Genomic DNA, 21,977 nt, shown 5'->3' with positions numbered 1-21,977 from the left:
GATGGAAAAGTTTTGAAACTTGTTATAGAATACATTGCAGGTCCAAATGGATCCAGTCTGATAATGCCCTAAATGCTTGTTTCTAGGACGATGCTTCTCTGTTTCTGCCTAGCACTCTGGAGCAATGAAAGGACGCAGCTGACATTTGTAGACATTTATATGGAGTCCTGACATTCAAACTCAATGCCTCTAGCTCATTAGCACAGTTCATGTTCCCTGTGCATTGGAAAATGATCTTCCACAAAATGTAAAGACACCAAGTGACTTCACAGCTCGCTTGTGGTACAGTGGTAGAGCTTTTGTATGAATTAGAACAAGGATTCCAGATTTCTTATAAGCTGAGTTAGTTTATTCCTGTGGCACATTGCTTGAATTTGCTGTCGCTAATTATGTTGAAAAGGGTACAAAAGCCTCTGTGCAGGGTAGCTGTAAAATTTCTTTAAATAGTTATATCTCTACACCTAAAGGCAGTTTGTTTGCAAAGTAGTTGATGCATGTGGGCAGGCAACATGGAAATAAGCTTTTTCCTGTTGTGTGTGATCTTTTATTTGGATAGAGTATCTTCTCTGTGCACGTTTTTACAGAGGAGGTTAACAGAATAATTAGTCTTGTGCTCTTTAAATGCATTTAGGGCTGATGAAGAGGTTGAGGAGCTAAGGCTGACATGGTGTATTTGTGTGATTTGTCAAGGAATGCTGTTTGCCCCGTCAGTAGATATGATAATAAGTTTGAAAGTTTTATTTTATTATTTAATGTACATATATAATTAATTACCCTTTACGTTTACAAATTTGAAGCTCAAAAGGCACAATTTCAGGCTTGTATCAGGAATAGTGTGGCTGTCAGGACTAGGAAAACGATTGTGCCACTGTACTCAGTGCTTGTGAGGACCCACCTTGAATACTGTGTTCAGTTTTGGGCCCCTCATTGTAAGAAGGGCATTGAGGTACTAGAGAGAGTGCAGAGGAGGCGACAAAGCTGGTGAGGGGCCTGGAGCACAAGTCTTCTGAGAAGCGACTAAGGGAGCTGAGGCTGTTTAACCTGGAGAAAAGGAGGCTGAGGGGAGACCTTATTGCTGTCTACAGCTACCCGAAAGGTTGTAGTATGGAGGGTGTTGGTCTTTTCTCCCAAGTAGAAAATGATAGGACAAGAGGAAGTGGCCTCAAGTTGTACCAGGGGAGGTTTGGATTGGATATTAGGAAAAGATTCTTCACGGAAAGGGTTGTCAGGTGTTGGAACAGGCTGCCCAGGGAAGTGGTGGAGTCGCCATCCCTGGAGATGTTTAAAAGGTGTTTAGATGAGGTTCTTCAGGGCATGGTTTGTTGCTAGAGTTAGGTTAGGTTATGGTTGGACTTGATGATCCTGAGGGTCTCTTCCAATTGAAATGATTCTATGATTGTAAGTAATTGTCACGTATTAGATGTTTCTCCTTTAAAATGTATCATTTTACTAGGAAAACTGGGATATAAATTCATTGTCTGCACCATTTAAAAAACAAACAAAATCACTACAAATGTCAAACGAAAACCATACACTTGTTTTATTTATTTTTAACTTCTCATGGGAAGCAAAACCTCAGCAATATTCTGCTTTTCTTTCTTTTCCCTTTTTTTATTTTCAGGAAGCTGGTGCTATGCAGGTTACCAAGTGAAACAGGAAGTGCTTTCTTGATTGCTCTTGATACTCTCTCCACCTTAGTTTTTGATACTATATCTTTAATTTATGTGGCTGTTGACTCTTAATGAAGTTGGTAAGAATTTAAATTTTTATGCCTCATGGCCAGCGATTTCCAAAGTCTTTGAAAAGAGACTGGAAGAAAGGATGGAAGTTGGAATGCGATAGAGTTAGAATAATCATTTATGACTGATTTTTCTCAGAAAAGACCATTAAATTAAAGCTTGGAAATTTTACTTGAGTAAAGAATGCTCCAAGGGAGCCTAGAGGAAACCTGAACAGTGTTGATGGCTCCTTCAGTTTCTCTGCATTTTGTGACAGCTGTGGTACTCTCAGAAAGATGGCTTTCCAAAACTTTAAAGAGAAATTGAAGAGCTGTTAGGCATGTAATTAGCAAACTGAATATAAAAGAGGATGAGCTTCTATTGCATTTTACTTCTGATAAGTTTTTTTTTTCCTGATCATGTCTGTGGGAGTCAGTCTTCTGTAGGCTAATTGATTTGAAAGGTTGTGAGGATAGTATTGATAGTATGTGGCTTAAAAGTACAATAATGACAGCAGGAGAGCTAAACCAGCAAAATATGATGGCCATGAATTTTATTATTAAATCTAAAGCATGACAGATATTATATTTTGTTATTTCTGTGCTCCAGGGTAACTGAGCATGAGACTGAAGTACTACTAGCACTGCAACTATGAGAGATATTTATCTGGTAATGTTACGCAGCCATCTTGTAGTGCCTGAAAGTAGCACAGCCACATTATCTACAAACTGCCTGCTACTGAGAAAATGAGGGCAACTCATAATAATTGAAGCAGTAGTAATGATTGAGTTGGCTCATCCTGTTCCATTTTAAAACAAAAGAACACAAAGATATTCCTTCATTTATTATTTCAGTATTATAGTTCACAGTTTCCCTCTTATGCAGTAGTTTAAAAGCATGTTTAAAAGCATGTGTGAGCTTCAGTTAACAGAGCAGATCAGCAGAGCTTGTGTATTTGGAATATCAGCTGTGGAGTTTCTAGTTAAAACTGGACTCATATTTATTAGCATCAGAGGATGGGCAAGTTTTCAGAAATCTCAAGTCTACTCTGTAGATTTACCTAGAGAGAACTTTAGGCCAGTCTTAGATTCTTAGATGTACAGTTCAGCTGGTGACCATGGCAATTTGGCTCTTCTGGCAGGATATATGCCTACTATCAGCAGAGCTTCAGGGAATACCAAATGCTTCTCCTAGGGGTACTGGCCCTGTGTTTTCCAGATGGGCTTCTGCTGTGCAGAGGATGAGGTAATCCATTATTTCACTTCCGTTCAGCACAGGAGAGAGGTTTTCATTTAACAGGGATGGCTTCTTCCATGAAAGTTGTGGCAATTGCATCAGGTTGCATACTGTGTAGCCATAGGGTGAGGGAAAGCAGAAACATAATATATTCAGCAAATACTTTTAAAGATCGCAGTAAGTCCTGTCAATTACAGAAGACTACCCCAAAGTAGCTGTAAGATTTTACCTAGAGAAATACAGAAGTATATACAGAAACATTTTAGAGCTAAGATACAAAGGAAAAAATTACAGCTAGGTAATCTCAAACCACTGCAATTGGCTTTGTATACATTTATTTTAAATTACGCAGAATGACTGAGAATGGAAGAATGGTCATACTAGAACGTATCACAGGTCCATTTGCACAGCATGCCACCATCAGCCATGAACAGATGTATTGAGTGTATATGTATATCTAAAGAAAGTGTAAGCATATGCTGATGCATCTGTTCTTTCTTCAGCTGCCTTTAGGTCAGGGCACTTTCTGAGTTGGCTGTGGCTTTGTCCCTTCAGTGGCAGTGCTTCCATATCATATTTTTTTTCTTTTCTCTCTTGGAGTACAAGATGGGGCTGAGCCAGAGGTTTATGTAGTGGCATAATAATGTTGCCTGTTTAATTCTTTCATTCTTTCCTAGTAACACTTAACATCTGATCTGCATTTTTCAGAACTGCCAGGCGTTGAACTACCATTTTCACAGAATTGTTTATTGTAAGATCTTACTCCTGAATGTCCCAGCATATTAACCTCAGACCCTGGGATTTTTCTCTATGTTCTGTGTGATTGTTTCTTCATAAATGCATCTGCGGGTGCTGAGGGAGCTGGCTGAAGTCATTGCTGGACCGCTCTCCGTCATCTTTGCCAAGTCTTGGGAAACGGGAGAGGTGTCTGAGGATTGGAGGAAAGCAAATGTCACTCCAGTCTTCAAAAAGGGCAAGAGGGAGAACCCGGGTAATTATAGATGGCTCAGCCTCACCTCTGTCCCTGGGAAAGTAACGGAACAGCTTATCCTTGGTGCCATTTCAAGGCATATCAAGGATAGGAGGGTTATTAGGGGCAGTCAACATGGCTTTACTAAGGGTAAGTCATGCTTGACCAACCTCATAACCTTTTATGAGAATGTAACAAGGTGGATGGATGATGGCAGAGCGGTGGATGTGGTCTACCTTGACTTCAGCGAAGTGTTTGACACAGTCTCCCATAGCATCCTAGTTGCTAAGTTGAGGAGATGTGATCTGGACAATAGAGTAGTGAGGTGGGTTGCAAACTGGCTTAAGGAGAGAAGCCAGAGAGTGGTGGTCAATGGTGTGGAGTCCAGTTGGAGGCCAGTATCTAGTGGAGTGCCTCAGGGGTCAGTACTGGGGTCAATATTATTCAATATATTCATTAACGATTTGGATGAGGGAATTGAGTGTACTATCAACAAGTTTGCTGATGACACCAGGCTGGGAGGAGTGGCTGACACGCCAGAAGGCTGTGCTGCCATGCAGCGGGACCTGGACAGGCTGGAGAGTTGGGCGGGGAATAACCTGATGAAATTTAACAAGGGAAAGTGTAGAGTCCTGCATCTGGGCAGGAACAACTCCAGGTTCCAGTATAGGTTGCGAAATCATATATTCAAGAGCAGTGTAGGGGAAAGGGACCTGGGGGTCCTGGTGGACAGCAGGATGACCATGAGCCAGCACTGTGCCCTTGTGGCCAGGAAGGCCAATGGCATCCTGGGGTGTATTACAAGGGGGGTGGTCAGTAGATCGAGAGAGGTTCTCCTTCCCCTCTACTCTGCCCTGGTGAGACCCCATCTGGAATATTGTGTCCAGTTCTGGGCCCCTCAGTTCAAGAAGGACAGGGAACTGCTGGAGAAGGTCCAGCCTAGGGCAGCAAAGATGAGGAAGGGAGTGGAGCACCTCCCTTATGAAGAAAGGCTGAGGGAGCTGGGTCTTTTTAGTTTGGAGGAGACTGAGGGGTGACCTTATTAATATTTATAAATATATAAAGGGTGAGTGCCATGAGGATGGAGACAGGCTCTTCTCAGTGGCAAACAATGATAGGATAAGGGGCAATGGGATCAAGCTGGAACAGAGGAGGTTCCACTTAATTTGAGAAAAAAACTGCTTCTCAGTGAGGGTGACAGAGCACTGGAACAGGCTGCCCAGGGAGGTTGTGGAGTCTCCTTCCCTGGAGACATTCAAAGCCCGCCTGGACACATTCCTGTGCGACCTCACCTAGGTGTTCCTGCTCCAGCAGGGGGATTGGACTAGATGATCTTCTGAGGTCCCTTCCAATCCCAAACATACTGTGATACTGTCATACTGTAATTTTATGTTTATCTATGTTTAACTTAATCCACTCATTCTTTTAAGGTCCTTCTGTAGCTGTAGTGGTTGGGATGGAGGATGCCAAAAGTAATCTTAACTCAATTTTTAATATGTGTTTGTCCTCTAACATAAAACTAGCAAAAATAACATTTGTTCTCAAATTGTATAAGATTTATGGGCTTGTGCCTTTAAACTTCCAACACAGCTTTATAAAACTCCTGAATGTTGTTTTAATGCATGTGTGTAACGGACTTCTGTTAGTAGGAAACTCATATTCAAATATTGCTATAAAACAAACCTATGGTAACTTTGTGGCTTTTCTCCAGATTTCTCAGGTGGTTTTTGACCTTGAAACCCTTGGTGTTGTCACCTAAAAGGCAGAGAAATCTAATTTACTTGAATCAGCCATTTCTGTTTGGACAGGCCTGTTTCTTTTAAAACAGAGAGTCTGGGACCTGACCTTGGCAATATGTCATGGAACGTAAAAATGTTGCCACAAGTGGTAGTAGTTTAAAAATATCAGTTTCCTCTTTATTTTAATATTTCAGGCATTGTTTCTAGAACATATGTTTGGCATATGTTTGTATCTTTCTTTATATCTTACCATAGAAATTGGTATAAATGATGGATATAAAATTGTAACATTGTAACATTGTTATTCTTTGCTTGGTCTGGTTCTGCCTGTTTTCAGAAGCCCTTTGGATATGTTGTAACAAGCTAAAAGTCCTGAAGCAAATGGCGACATTTACCGTTGTAGGAAAATCAAACAGAGACTTGAAAAGAGTTTCAGAATGAGCTCACTGTTTTCTAGGCTACTGCATATTCACTTTCAGAGTAATCACACTGAACCCGACACCGCAGTATGGCACAGTCCACTGTCCACATTCAGTTTTGCAGACTAAATGTTTTTCTGAATCAGAACATCATTAATTTAGATGTGAATAATGGAAGGAAAGCTATGAGAAGTCTGTGTATGTGCACAGTTGTCTTTTGTATGTGGAACACCTTTGCAAGACACAGGATGTTTTTTTTCCTTAGTCCCACCACATTACTTTGTCATAAATTTTTAAGTTATTGTTGTATTGAAAAACAGGTAATAACAAACCGAATAGCTTTGACATGTAGTGAAACTGCATACAGGTGAATAATAGTGTAAAAATTATCCTCCTTCAAATCCTAATTTCCGTCTGCAAACCTTTTCCTCAGTATCACAGAATCACAGAATGTTAGGGATTGGAAGGGACCTCAGAAGATCATCTAGTCCAATCCCCCTGCTGGAGCAGGAACACCTAGATGAGGTTACACAGGAATGTGTCCAGGCGGGTTTTGAATGTCTCCAGAGAAGGAGACTCCACAACCCCTCTGGGCAGCCTGTTCCAGTGCTCTGTTACCCTCACTGAGAAGAAGTTTCTTCCCAAATTTAAGTGGAACCTCTTGTGTTCCAGTTCGAACTCATTACCCCTTGTCCTACCATTGGTTGTAACCAAGAAGAGCCAGGCTCCATCCTCATGACACTCACCCTTTATATATCCTGAATATTACTGTTCCTGCCTGGAGCACATTGCTAATTTTGTTTCCAGAAATGGAAGAAAACTGGTGTTCATCATTAAATAAGTTCCCTGGTGCTGCCCCTGCTCTTCTATAATATCAGCTGTGTATGTAGGCCAAGACTGCAGCAGAATCTTTAAACAAACGACAGGAAGTTTTTCTGTTTAGGTGGCCTTTCTCTGAGCAAATCGTCTTCTGTGGTGGAGGAACAGAACTTCTCTGCAGTGCCTCCCATCCAGCTAATGTGGGCTGGTAATGTCAGTTTCATGTAGGAATAATGTGTTTGGTTTTTGTGGGGTTTTTTGGGTAGTTTTTTTGTTGTTGTTGTTTTGGTTGTGTGTGTGTTTGTTTGTTTGGTTTTTGTTTTTGTCTCAGCACAATAACTGTTATGTACCAAAGTGGAAGTACAGAAATGAGTATTTTACCCCCAGGATGGGGTTGTAAAAGTACGTATTCAACATATTTAGGTACCTAATTGGGTGATTAAAGTTGAGTACTGTATATACATGTGTAAGTAATTAAATTATATTGAAAGTATGGGTTCACGCTCTGGTCCCAGCAAATCAAATTATAGGTAGATTTAATTCTGTGACTTTTTGAAAATGCCTGCTTTGTGGGTAATTTTCTGTTTTTGATTTGGAGTTTGCGGATTTTTGGTGAGGTTAACAAAGTTTAAGACACTACTCATGAAAAATCCAAGCCAGTGTGGAAAATACAAACAGGATATGCAAAAGGACACTTGAAAATAAATCATATCTAGCCAACTTTGTTAAACACCCTGAGGTCAGAAATCAGCGGAAACTGTTTCCATCTGCTTATAAAAGCTAGTGAACAATGCAGCTCTTTGGACTGAAGTCACCAGCTAACTGTTTTGAAATAGCTTTGTGGAGCAGATTTTCATGCCTTAAGTTATCCTTAGTAGAAACTGCCATAATGGGGAAAACTTTAACAACTTCTTTTGTTGATGGAAGCAGCCATGTAATAATGGGGAGAAACTAAGGAACCTAATCTGGACCTGTCTTCAGAACTCACTTCTGTAAATCTCGTCTACTGCAGTGATTGATTGCTTACTGTCTCTCATGCGTGACCAACATGTTAACTGTTGCCAATAAGGATGACAAGGAGGATGCAGGTGCTCCAAGTCCCTAGCATTCTGCTGAGGATCCTGACTTTATATTTTTTAAGCTTGGAGAGCTTTGTTTGCAGGAATGATATGACTTTAAGCAGTTAATACTGGTAATAGCTTCACTGTTAAGGAAATCCCTCATTTTTCTGAGTTATTGAATAATGTATGTGAGTAGCTATAGTGACTTAAGTTGCTCCATGTGTAACTTTGAGCTTAATTCTTTGCTTCTGTTCATGCTTGATCATTCAGCATATTAGTTTCGTGCCAAGCACTATTTGAGTTAAATTCTTTGGAGACGGTTTTTCTGCTACTCGTTTTAACAGTTACATACAGTGCACTGAAGAATTTTAAATAATTTTAATTTAGATTTTTTTTTTCAGACTTAAATTAGAAGTTCCTGATAAGGATTTTTTTGCCTTTTTTTTTTTTTTTTTTTAGTGTGTCTACTACGTATTTCATTATAGGTGAAACTATAGAAAATGAACCCAATCATAAATATAGCATATCTGGGGTTTCTTGTGTGTATACTTATAGTTTTTGTTGTAATTAATCTATTCTAAATATTGTATGAATTATAAATATTGTATATTCTATTGTAATACCTTATCAAATTGTTGAAACACTGACTTGACAGGAAAAGCAGTAACAGACTTCTCTGACTGGGGTGTGTATACTAGTGAATTGCTCCTCTTGAAAGTGATGAAAGGATTTTTAGAGTGCTTTAATCCAGGAGGGATCTGAACACTGTTCTTGAAACCGTAGCTTGCTTCTTTATTTTTAGAAACAGGTTTAATACACTGTGTCATAAGGGGAAGTTCTGAGTGTGTCTGTTGGGGTGCATCATGTATTTGTGCAGTGTATTTGTGCCATCTTTTATAAACTGATGCATACTTTTATTGTTCTCTCACTCTCTTCTGTTATGTAGCCGTCCTCAGAAGGTGTGTTTATGTCCATTCCTGCCAATACACCCGCTAAAGGTCTCCACCTGCTTGTATATAATTCAGCATCCAGCAGAGGTGAGTAAAGCTGTGGTAATTTTTTGAGTTCAGCTAGAATCTTAATGCGGTAAATAGTATGTAAGAAGAAACAGCTATGCTGTTAACATCATGTAATGATTTTTCCTTTTAAACTAGATGACTCAAATGCTACTTCATCTGAGTTATCGTATCTTATATGCAGTTCTTCCAAAGGTGTGAAATCACACCTTATTTCTGCAACTTTCATTCATGAAAGACGTTTTATCTGAATAGTCCTGCTTGAATCTGAAGTCTACTTGGCTTTGTACAAATTGCAAGAAGTAATCTTGACATGCTGTCCCATGGAGGCACTCAGACTTGATCCAAGGAAGAATGTGTTTTAATTATAGCAGTTTTCTTTTACTGATATTAGTATTCTGTTATAAATATTAATTAAGCAATTCACCGTAGTGATGACCTTAGCTGTTTAGCCAATGAAGAACAACAGTTTGACTTCAGAACAGTATGCTTTCATTTGCCTAATATGAGAATTAATATTGATGTTTTCTTGTTTGTTAACAAGGTAGTGTGGTGGTGGATCATGAGAGTTTTAGAAGTTGGACTACAGCTACACAGATCTGGATAGATGGTGGGTCTAGAAATTAGACTATGAAGCTCAGAAGCCTGTAGTCTTCTGGTCTAGCTATTTACTTAGCATTATACAGTAGCTCAGTCAGTACATAGTGAGTCTTTGCCTGAAGGAGCTTAAGTGGAATGTAAAAGAGCAAGTTAGAGAAAAGTTCTCTCTCACAGAGAAACAAAACAGAAACTCTGACGTATTTGGTTCCTTAAATGGGAAACTGTGATTTTTAATTGGCTACTTATAATAAAAAAGCAGGTTTGTGTTACTTCTTATTTCAAAAGTAGTTAAGTATATGTTTAAGTCATTTTCTGGATAAAAAGAAGTTTAAAAATGTGCCAGAGAACTTTGAACTGGCATTTGAATTGCAGTGAATTTCTTATTCATGGTGGAAGGTAATAGAAGAAGTTTGCAGATTCTTTTCAGATTTCATACACCATTCCAGCATCCTTCTGAAAGGCTATCTACACTTTTTATTAATTCAGAATCACAATAGCTGTCTGTTACAATGGGATGCAACTTTTCTGTTAGCTTATGTCATGTAATGATAATTCACACAATAAGGTAGTTTTGGAAGACCACTGTTATTTGAAGTCAATCCATCTGAGAGGAAAAATTTAACTATATGGCTTACGAGGGCACTTGCTTTATCAGAGATAAATCCAAACAAGTGGTGGGAAGCAAAGAATATCTTATAATAATCTTTGGAAGTATTTGTCTTAGATTATCACAGGTGATGCTTTTGGTTCCAGAACAGTGGAGGCATAGCTGACAAAAGATAGATTACCTTTGCCATAGCTGCTCATAGTCAAAATACAATCAATCTTGAAGGCAGATAAGCCTTCTGGACTCTGTCTCATCCTTCAGTCTGCCATGTCATTACAGATACACACTAAGAATCCATTTCAAAAGTATCTCATTAAACTAACCAGATAGTGGGTGTCTTTCCTTTGCTGCACCTCAGTGCAGACTATCATCTTCTATGTACTTCATTATTTACTGGCTTTGGCAGTCCGCAGTGCAGTGAAGTAAGCCACCAACTGTGGTCAAATGATGCTATTGAGACTTGCATTCAGGCAAGATAGTAATGTAGAAAGTTAGGAACAACATTTCCCATGCTCTGATTCATGTGACTCTGTCTCCACATTCTTACTATCCAGAGTCCATGCTGTCAGACAGACCTGTACAGGTATCAGATACTGTGAAAGAGAGAGGAATCACTTATTGCAGAGCAGTGGATTCCAGGTGAGGAATCCTCCCATCCAGCTTCCATTCTGCGTAATAAGTCTATGAATTAATTAGATTTTTATTTGTGAAGGTATCTGAATAGAATTCAGCATTCCATGTCAAGGGGATGCTTGTTTTCTCAATAGTGTTAGTGTACCATTGTTTGTAAAGAGTGATTTAAAAATTAAGTATAGACAAACCCAGATTCCAAACGCAGAATCAGAACTAGTGGAATGGTGAAGTAGTTATATGCGTAACATAATATCTTATTTTTCTTTGCATGTAGATATGTGTATAAAAGTAAATAAAATAATTCTGTTATTTTTACCTTCTCATGCCTGCTGTTATGATTCTTATGTCAGGTCAGTAGCATAGCTAGGTGTACAAACCCCTGTGCACATTTGTCTTACCTTTGCATTTTATCATGCTTGGAGTTCTTCACCAGAGTATAGGCCATTATGTACTTTTCAAACCCTGAGTTATAGGTATAACTCAGGACAGAATCCTTAAAGCATAGCAGAGGGTATCTGTTTACATATAAGTGTAAGAATTTTCAGTGTTCAGCATCTGAGAAGAACAGTTAGATGGTGTGTATTTAATTAATTTTTATATTGATCTAATGCCAGTAATTAACTTTGACTTATTCATTATAATACTTCCTATGTATACTGTTCCTTATTGAACAAAAAAAACCAAATGTAAGGGGAAAATTTTTGTTAATTGTCCTAATAATTCGTAAATAAAATGGAGGAAACATATATCCACTGGGTTTAATAAATATTTTTGTTAGTTAGAACCGTCCTGTTCATTGTAGATGGGTAATGCTACGCTAAATAAAAGTACCGCTCATTCCCTTTCCCCCACCATTCACCCCCCAAAAGTGAAAGTAAAGTAAATTGTGTTGGGTCTGGGACAGAATTAACCATAGCAGCCCTCATAGTGCTGTGCTTTGTGGCTAGAACTGTGTTGATAACAGACCAGTGCTGAGCAGTGCTTGCACAGAGTCAGGACTGTCCCTCCAAACCCCACCTCCAAAGGCCAGTAGCCTGGGGGTGGGCAGGAGATTGGGAGGGGAAGTAGCCAGGAAAGCTGGCCCAAACTGACCAGAGGGATAATTCCATACCATCCAACACAGTAAAAGCTGGAGGGGGGAGTGCAGCATTTGTTGCTAGGGCATTTGTCTACTGGAGCAACTGCTACAGGTGCTGAATCCCTGCTTCCTGGGAAGTGGCTGGACGTTGCCTTCTGGTGGGAAGTAGAGAGTAAAATCTTTTTCCTTTGCTTCCACACGTGGCCTTTACTGTTCTGTGTTAAACTGCCTTTATCTTGACCCGCGTGTTCATTTTCATGTTATTTTCTCTCCACTATCCTGCTGAGGAGGGGAGTAATAGAGCAGTTTGGTGGGCAGCTAGAGGCCAACCAAGGTCAACCCACCGCATAAATGCTCCAGTCCTATTCCTATTTACATACTTCAATGGTCAAATAATGAATAAACAAAGAATTTCAAATGATTCTAGAACACTGAGATGAAGAAAGGTGAGAGTAACTGCTTGCTTTCAAACCACTAAATGGAAAATAGTCAATATGATAACAAATAGATTATGTATATTCTAGTTAAATACAAATGTTTTTTAATGAAGACAGATATAAACAAATGAAATAATTTTTTTATATTAGTTTGACTTAGCTGTTCTTAAAGATCTGTTCTCAAACAATTCCTTTCAGCTTTAAAATTTATACTTTATTTTCCTGTAAACATGGATTGTTTATTAGATTGGAAAATTCTAACTTCTTCCCTGTTGCTAGGAGGCTGCGTTTGATATGAAAGGCAATTCTGAACTAATGATATAAGATTAGAGGAAACAGTTTAGTGACTTGCTCTTGATCAATGATAGCTCTTTTGGATTTGCTTATCAGCGATAACTGATTTTCTTCCAGTTCCTTTATTGCCACTTCTTACATTCTTATGAATAAGGGAGTCTTCTGACTAGCGGATTGGAGTGGTATTTAATTATGATGAGATAAAGACAAATAAACCCATGCCACCAATGATTCCTTATTCTGGTTTGTGGAAACAGAAGAAATCAATGGTAGTTTGGTTTATATTTCTCCCTCCCCTTGCTAGCACTTTCCTGGGAACTTAGATCTTCATCTGTCCCTGAGAGACATCGTATGGTACTGCTGCCGTGCAAAGTGGTGGTGGGTGTGTGGCATGACAACTTACTCCTTCAATTCCATGATGTTTTATTTATAGACCATCAGTAGATATGGATCACAAAAAGCAAAATTAATAAAGGTTTTAGGCAACAGTGATAAAAGTCTTCACATAACTAATTTAACAGACAAGAAGTATTGGAAATTTATCACCAGTTTGGTGGTGAGACAAGATGAGAGCCAGATGCAGCTGCACTTTGATACTTGTGGAAGGTAACAGCTGCCCTGAGAGAACTGAGAGAGCTAGTCAAGGCCTTATGTGTTCACAAATACTGAATTGTTGATATACAGCGTATAAATCAAAAGATGGACCAAAATGCCGCAAGGTTTTCAATTATTAATCCTGTGGTTTAGGGACGGATCTTTGGATTTTCATTGTTTGAATTGTGAGACATTCAGGTTGAGAATAAGAACTCATTTCTTACTGAGTTTAGGGCTTTTGTAATCCTCACCTGACCTCTAGTGTCTTGCCTTGTGCTAGGTTCAGCTAATTACCTTCTTTTCTTCCTCTTGTGGTAAATAAACTGAAATTTTCACTTGGTTTTTGGTGTTGACTTCTTGTCTTCATTAAATGCAAGATGAACCTATGCTCCCTCTTCCTTGATCAGAACACAAAAATTGCCATCCTAAATATTCAAGCTCAGTTTGCAATACTTCTCATCTAGACAAAAAATAGTGTTTCTCCAGCTGTGTTAAATAAAGCATGGAACAAGCAATTGCTCTGTTTGATAAGCAGATGATTTGTTTCAGCTGGCAGTACTTCCCTCATCCTCTGCTTTCTGAAGTCCTGGTCCAATACAGCTCTGTTCCCTGCCCAGTCATGGCAGTCGCCTTCCTCACCTGTGGCACAAAGAAGTAGGCAGACACCTGGTCAGCACAGCCTGAATGGCATGAGGTGGAGTACTTGTGGCTGTGTTGGCACCATTGTCCTGGTTACTGTGAAGTGACAGTGGTGTGGAGTTGTTCTGATACACCCAGTGCTTTTAATTTTAGCGCCTGTTTGTGGAAACTGAGCCCGCCCTTCATTTTCCAATATGGAGACATTATATCCCCAACCTTTTACATTAATGCTAATGCTGTTTTTTGCCCACTGTTTATTATTCTGTGAAGTTTTGTAGTTGCTTTTGTAGCCTGGTTCAAACTTATGCTGATGATCAGAGGTTAGTTAAAACTAAGTGTAATAGTGTCGATCAAAACAGTACAATTTGAATGCATCAAAATTGAGTATTTTTTTCTTGTATTTTTTTTCTGTTATTTTTTAAAGATTTTTTTCTGTATATATAGCCAGAAGAACTTGAAAGTAACTAGAAACGTTAAGAATTCATAGAGGCCCTCTTTCATTTTATTCAAAAGTAACCTTTCTTTTTTACAGGAAAGTCGAGTGTTAAGGACGGTACCTTTGCTAGCAGCTTGTCTTCCTCCAGAAAAATGTAAAATTTTGGTTGGTCGACGTTTCAGTGAAGAGAGGTGAGCAAGACTGTCTATGCATTTTCTGGTCCTCTGTAAATTATGGAGAGATTTCTTTCAGTGTCTTTGTTAATAGCTAACAGTATTCTCAATTTTTATTTCAGGTGTGCTTCTGATTTCCAGAAAAGATAAATTACATATAATATTCAGAAACATTTGACATCTCTTCCTCTAGATCGTAGCTTTTACTGTCTCAGTTTTGTGCTCTTGGAAAGTTCAGGTGGTTACTCTGCAACTCTTGGAAAGCTTTTTGCAGTTATTTTCTTATCTGATACTAAGTTTGTCTTGCTGTTCTCTATCAATCTTTTTGTATTTGCTTTGTTTGATAAACCATTTTGTGTTACTGAAACCTAAGTAATAGTTTTCACTTGAGTGTGGGAGAAGCTGAGAATCCAGTGCTGAAAAGTCTTAGATAATGTAGTTTTTCAAATCCGTTCTTCTTTATCTTAAAATTAATTATAAGAAAGCATAGCTTTTAGACTTTTAATTATTTTTTATTATTCTGTTACCTTGGACAACACTGGTCTCACGCGTCATGTGTTTAATCTTTATTAGATGAAGCTAAGTCTGGGAAACCAGTTCTTGGTAAAAATGCCAATGAAATTTTACTAGATACCTTTTCAGTAAAATCAAATAAAATAACGAGTGCTTATAAAGGAAATTAATTCTAAAATTGAGTTTAATCTTTAGAGAAAACTTTTGGTAGAGTTCAATGAACAGAAGTGTTGGAAGGTGACTCAGAATGGTGCTCCCCCAACTTTTTGCTGCCTGTATAGTAGCTAGAGCACTTTAGAAATACGTTGCTTTTCTATTAGTCTTCTATGATAATAACTATAATAATCTACACTGTTCCAAGCTAAAGGGAAGTCGTACTGTCTTCCCATTAAACCTGGAAGTGAATCAACTTTTCATACTGATGTGCACAGGGTGGAACACTGTCAATACAGTCTGCTTATATTAAATCTTTTTAGAGTGTTTTTTTTAGAAGTGATGATTACAGTGTTAAAGCTTTTACAAGTTCGAATCCAGAGATAGTTCTTTAACCTAAAGGATCCTTTTTAGATCAAAACAAGTTGTAGAACATCTCAGCACCAAAATAGTTTAAACAGGTTCTTAAATACCTATTTCCTATGAGGTTTTTTGCCACAAGACATATTGGAAGTGGTGAAAGAAATCAAAGTTTCCCTTAGGTTAATAGGAGTTTGGTGATCTAACTTAACTGGATGCAGGACTAAAAGTAACTAGGTAGTAGTCCTGACATTACTCTAAGTATCTGCAATGTGCTTGCATTGTACTGTAGATATACGCAAGACTGCATAAATTGGGAGTGCTCGGTCATGGAGTTCATTCCTACCTTCCTGGGAGGAGGAGGGATGAGAAGATGAGAAAAGTTATTTTCCAGCTGTGCAATGTGTTCCTTTTTTTTCTTAGTTATGTATGCATCCTACCAGTGTTCTAACACATACTCCTTATTTTTAACTAGCAGTACTTGAACATCTGGTTACAGGATCATGTCGGTGCTATTTTGGATTTCTAGCATCGTATCAGGCCATAAACTTGGTAGGTATGTCCAGAGAGTTCAGAGTAATCATCTAGAATGACTTAAAAGCCTTCTCTCTTGTGATATGTTCTAGGACCAGTGGTGCAGCTCGTGTTTTATGGCATATTAAACAGAGCTTGGGGTTTTTCACATGTTCTTAAAAGCCATGCTGTCTGTAAGCAATTAAGTAGCTGCTGTACAAGCAACTTAATTAACCTTGCCCCATGTTGGGAGAAGACTTCTGTCTTTGTTGGAAGGAAAACATCATTAAAGAGTGCCTTCTGATACACTTTTTAACTATCATTGTTTTGGAGCACATTAAGGCTATACCTTTGTTTTGTTGAAGTTGTGTCATGTTATTTACATCCTTTGCAGCTTAAACTGGATGTGCATGGGTTGAAAAGGAATAGAAACAGTATCACTCTAAATGTGTGTTCGCACTAATCTTCCATGTGAACAGTCGCTGCTGTAGGGGTAGTGTGGTGTGCCTGTTCTTTTTCTTCATACATATAGAAGCCCTACCATGCAGTAGGCCTGTGAAAGTGATATTTTGGATGGTTACCCATACATTAGTAAATTTTCAGAATAGAATGGTAGTGGGCATATTTGTATTTTCACAGAATCCAGTAGCTCTTAGCAACAGCTTTGAAAACTTTAAACACTTCAGGGTAGCTGTAAAGATGAGGAGCGATTAATCCAATTGTTTCTAAGCGTTAATCTGTGATTTTTTTTTTTTTCTATTCTATCAATTTTTCCTGCAATCTGGCATTTTGCTTCTGCTGGGAATATGTAATGTTTGTGTGGTGATTGAACTTACCAGATAGCATTACTGAATTAAAAGACTGGTTTTGTTGGTTGTATCTGAGGATTTTTTCCAAGTGTTCAAAGACCTTAACTTCTGAAGTTTTTTGTATCAATTATATTATTGATAGACATTAGGGTTAATCTTTGTACTGAAATGATTAAGCTAAAAGTTAACAGTTTGGCATGAGTACTTATCAAATGATGTTTTTTTTTAAAAATAGCACCTTCATGAGCATTTTCCACTCACTTATTTTTATAGATTTACAATGAACCGAGTATCATAGTACTATGGCAGACAAGAATATGGGAGGGTTGAGATAACATCACAGCCAGATGAGAGACTGAATTTTATGTAAAAGTGTAAACTACTTCTTTTTGTGTCTGACATACCCGGTCAGTTTAAATGGTTAGTCTGTTAAATATAGACACCTTTCAGACATTGACTAGAAGGATACCATAAGCAAGCAGAAGGCTCAGATCACTTCTACTGAAATTTTCCAAACTTTAACACAAAGCAAACTTCCTTACTTGCACAAGGTCAGGCTGATTCCATGGTAACTGGGGTTCTGACTTCTGATTTTGTGAAGTGACTAAGTAAGACACAGCAGGCACTGAAAAATTGGATAGTAAGGATTAGCCAGACCTACCGAAACAATGTAGTAGCACTCTGGTTAATTTCTAGTTTGCCAGTAGTTTTGGTTATTTGTATTAATTTCTGTTATAAGGCTGTTGTTTTTGTGGTGTTGGGGCTGCAAAACATAGGAGCATATAGAATGTTTATAACCTTGACAAAATATGTTTTATAAGTACGTTTTATCTAGAGACTCTTTTAACAGCCCATACCTTAGATTTTTTGAACCTTCTAGACAGGAAAATGGGAAAATTAGTTTATATTGATATCTCAGAATATTTTTATCCTGTATTTGTAAAAAAAAGGTATTTGTAATTATTTGTAATAATTGTAATGTTTGTAACTTAATTGCCTTCATTGGGAATGGTAGGAAGATGTTTATATGCATTTTTAACCTGTTGTATCCATTTTATTTTGTCTCTCACTTAGAAACACTGCTTTTCTCGTGACTATAGTTTCTGTTTGCTTGCCCTTTTTTTTTTTTTTTTTTAGTAGTGTTTTTTGTACAGACAACTTGTGCCATTCATGTTGCTCCTTTTCTGCCTGGCAGCATTCAAATGTGCATAACTTAGGCACAATTTCCTTTCCCTTTTCCCCTGCCTTCTTTTGTGTGTTCACATGCTACAAATTACAGATGCCCTATATCTTTTTGCCATTCTTTCCTTATGTCTTCTAGCAGCACAAAACCAGATAGCATTTCCTGGTTTTTTTTTCCCCTCTTACGGAGTTATTGCCTCGGATAAATTTGCAAATTCCTTACTGTTTTTGTTAGCTACCACCTATTCAAGCCCTTCATGTTTGACTTAAGTTTTCTACGTCTTCCTTAGTTGATGGCATCTCAAATTTACTAGCACTAGTTAGAATAGCTTCTCGTTCGTAGTTCTTAATCAAAAACTATTTTTATTAGATCACTGTCTCTGGTTCACAATGCTTCTGCTTATCAAAGGCATATGTAATTCTTCAAATGTAATGTCCTCTTAGATTTCTGAATACTCTTACCTCCGTCCGAGTGTTGTTCAGCAGCTTCTTCCATTCTGCTCTTTCACAGCTCTCAAGAGGTTTGCAGTTTATCAATGTTCATTGCCAAGATTATCAGCCCCAAAACTGCTTCCTGTTCTCCGTTGGTATGACTGACCTTCTTGTCCATGGCAGAACTTACTTCCTCTGCTCACCTTATTCTCTCCTTCCTAAGTTCAACTATCTTTGCAGCTAAGTAATTCTAATTTTTCAGTTTAAGTTAACACAGCGTATTTTGCAACCTACACTGCCACCGTCTTTGACTTAAATTCTTGAAACACGCAGATTTTTCTTTACCTCTTTTGCTGTCTTTCCTCAATACTGATGATTTTTATAGAATAATATTGACAGACGTAGTAATATGGTTTTTGTTCTTGCTTTATTGTCTTTTCTTCATTCTGCTCTGCACTGGCAAAAGATGGTATTTTTCATATCTCCTCCTTTCCTCTAGCTTGAACATTTTCATCCAGTGACGCTGTATATTTGGATTTCTTTTGGCCTAGTCTTATCTCTACTACCTATTTTTCAAAACTTTGTTTTAATCTTCGGATACCTTCTACCTTTTGATATTCCTGCATTGTTTAGTTTCTGTCCCTCTGTCATCATTTTGGCTTCAGAATGCTCTTTGTCTCTGGTTCAGTTTTGTTTATCTGTTTCATAGAAGCCTACTTCTTTTATCTACATTTGTTTTTTACTGATTATCTACAGACATTTAGTCATATTTTACCCAAATGCTGAAAACTTGCCAAGCTGTGCTCTTTTGGAATAGGAGAAGTCCTATTCCAGAATTATCTCTGATATGTTCTGGTGACTGTTAAGCTTGAGTGTACAATTTGTTTCTTTCACCTGTTTCAAATACTATAGTATGCTTTCCTTTGGTCTTGACAAACATAAATCTTTTCCCATGAAGGTCCATCTGAAATCCTGCTGAAACCAAATGTTTAATTGTTTAATTGAAGTTTAGCGGGGGGGAAGGAATCTTGTTACTGAAATTAAGGTTTTAAGATTTTAGAAATGCTAATGGTGACTAGCTTGTGTTACATAAAAGGCACTCTTAAGGCTCAGTAAAAGTTGTATAAAAGTCTGTTAGAATTATTGCAGTTTCTTTGGCTGCCTTTCTGTAAGAGACCTACATGCTGCTTGAAATATGATAGACTTCTTACGTAGAGAAGTGGTTTAGCCTATAGTTATGGCTTCTGAGTATTGCTGTTTTGGTTCTCTGCAGGTAATTCTTAAAGAAGCTGAATGTAACTTAACTAAGTGATTGCTGCTGCTCTTCTGTAGAAAGAAAACTGTGTATTGGTGTTCTTACACCCCACCTCCCCCCCCCCCCCGCCCCATTGTATTAGATAAGCCACAAAATGCTTTGGTAAGTTTTACGTTGTATGAGTAGTAGATAGGAAGAGGGTACTGAATGCAGTGTAGTGGAAAAAGGTGTCCTTAAGTAGATTGTGGAGACCTCTGTTGCACTGCATAAGAATCTCGTGGTCATTGTCTGTCTGATGCGGGTTGGTTTGTTTGTTGTTGTTGTTGGATTGTTTTGTTGTTGTGGTTTGGTTTGGTTTGGGTTTTTTTGGAGGGTCTGGGGGAGAGAGGTTTGCAATCAACCCTTTTCATTGAGAAAGACATTAAATGTTAAATGTAGGAGGGAATTGGTATTGAGGTCCACTAATAAAGCAAAAACTTGCTCTGCTGTTAATTTCTTGACAGTACTGTACTTTTGGCTGCATTAATTGCATTAATTTTGAAAACTAATCTGCCCATGTTACCAAGTATGGTTCTTGGCATATTAGTTAGGAGAATCAGGTTTTTAGATGCTGAGGCTGATTGAGAACTATTTTTTTTTTCTAGAAAAACCTGTAATAGTACAGACAGAAGGCAGTTTTCTGTTTATTCTTAGCTTATGCTGTATTTTTATTTAACACAGAACATGAGCATGGATAAGTAAATGGAAATTGGAATAATAGAAGACTCAACAAAAACAACCCATTATTACCCATTATTCCTTTTTATTCTAGTTTATTAAATGTTGCAGGCTACCTTCACTTGTGTCAGTAATAAGAAACTTGGTATCACCAGCTGCCAAACTACAAAGGTCTCTGTACAGACAGACTCACCTCTGTTTTATTTGTGTGTTTATGGTGTAAATGCTGATGTTGTCGGGAGGCATTGGTAATAATGGTTTTTCATTGTGGAACTTATCAGAGATTTTGCTAACAGTACTTTTACTGTGAAGTATTTTATATACTTGTTCTCTTAGACTATAGTGTTATTTCATAAGCTATATTTATGACCTTTTTCCCTAGTAAATTGGGAAATATTTAGTTGTGAAATTACAGATTCTAAACTTTAAAATATTTCTCATTGTTTGATTGTATGATGAAAGATAATTTGTTTATATGATTGTTGATTAAAAGGAAAGAAAAAACAGATTGTATTTGAGACTAAATGTCATTTATCTACAAAAAAAGTAGAGTATCTAATATGAAAACATTTTTTTCTCTTGCTGGGTATCTCTTTTGCTTCAGTCCTGATCCCAGGTGACTACTTCTGAATGTGGAGATGATAGAGGGTTGTTGCCTTTGTTTTTATTCATTTTATCACCTTATGGGAATTATGGGAATCAGTATTCCCACAGTCTTCCAAATGCAGGAGTCTGGAGAGAGGTGAACACGCTTGTGACCAAGGTGAAACAGTAACAACGATGAGGAAAAAATGAGAAGTTTGCACTAACCTTATGGTTTTCCACAGAGAATGAATTAGCATCTGTTCCATCATATTAGTACTGTTTGCTACTAAATGGCAGTGCTGAATTTTTAAAATTTGAAAGTTTGCCTTGGACACTGGCAAAGTTTAATAGATCCCTGTTGAATGAAAACCACTTGCGGAGTTTGAAAGAAACTGAGTATACATGTGTAATAGAAATGTTTACGATACAAAACCTGAATTTTAATGAGATGAAGTAGTGTTTAAATTACACACCTCAAGAGCATACAACCCAGAAATAATGAAATGCTACTTGTCTTAAGTAGGATCATGAGAACATATAAATCCTCTATGACAAAGTGTTTGGATGCAATTCAGGTACAAATTTAAGATCTGAGTAGTTCTGCTTAGTGTAGGTGGTTGTCAGACTAAACAGATTATATAGGCCCGCAATGCCTGCTGCATACCAAAACTCAGGCTGAACAGTGGTTTGTACGAGAAGCAAATATTGCAGGTATTCCTCTTACAGAGTTCAAGGCCATAGTTGCACCTTAAAACACCTCCTTTAAATCGCTTCATCTTTTTGAGCTTTACATTCGCTCTTGGTCATGGAAAGATAGGTAACAGATAAGAAATTTTGTGTATTTATAGGAAGAAAGTAATTGTTTTCAGATTGCTCTTATTTTTAATTATTGCAATGAAATGTTACCTGGCTTGAAGTGGAATACTGCAGCCATAAATGGTACATATTATTTGTTTTAGGATCCCAGCATTTTCTAAACTCCACAAACT

General features: G+C 37.8%; 1 protein-coding gene across 4 annotated transcripts in view; it reads left to right on the top strand.

Annotated features, from left to right (window-relative positions):
- The window catches only part of DTWD2 (DTW domain containing 2), an 81,986-nt gene that overhangs the window by 19,449 nt on the left and 40,560 nt on the right, over positions 1–21,977 (top strand). For all 4 annotated transcript variants that reach the window (XR_011736332.1, XR_011736330.1, XR_011736331.1 and 1 more), the window contains exons 2-3: positions 8,909–8,999; positions 14,393–14,487. Coding sequence is in view for 1 of the 4 variants with exons in the window: in XM_065861530.2 (XP_065717602.1) it covers positions 8,909–8,999; positions 14,393–14,487 (186 nt within the window). In the remaining 3 variants the exon portion in view is untranslated. The remainder of the gene's footprint in view (positions 1–8,908; positions 9,000–14,392; positions 14,488–21,977) is intronic.

This window comes from Patagioenas fasciata, chromosome Z (genome assembly GCF_037038585.1).
Source record: "Patagioenas fasciata isolate bPatFas1 chromosome Z, bPatFas1.hap1, whole genome shotgun sequence".
Taxonomy (NCBI): Eukaryota; Metazoa; Chordata; class Aves; order Columbiformes; family Columbidae; genus Patagioenas; species Patagioenas fasciata.
This window is presented reverse-complemented; position numbering and strand designations above follow the sequence as displayed.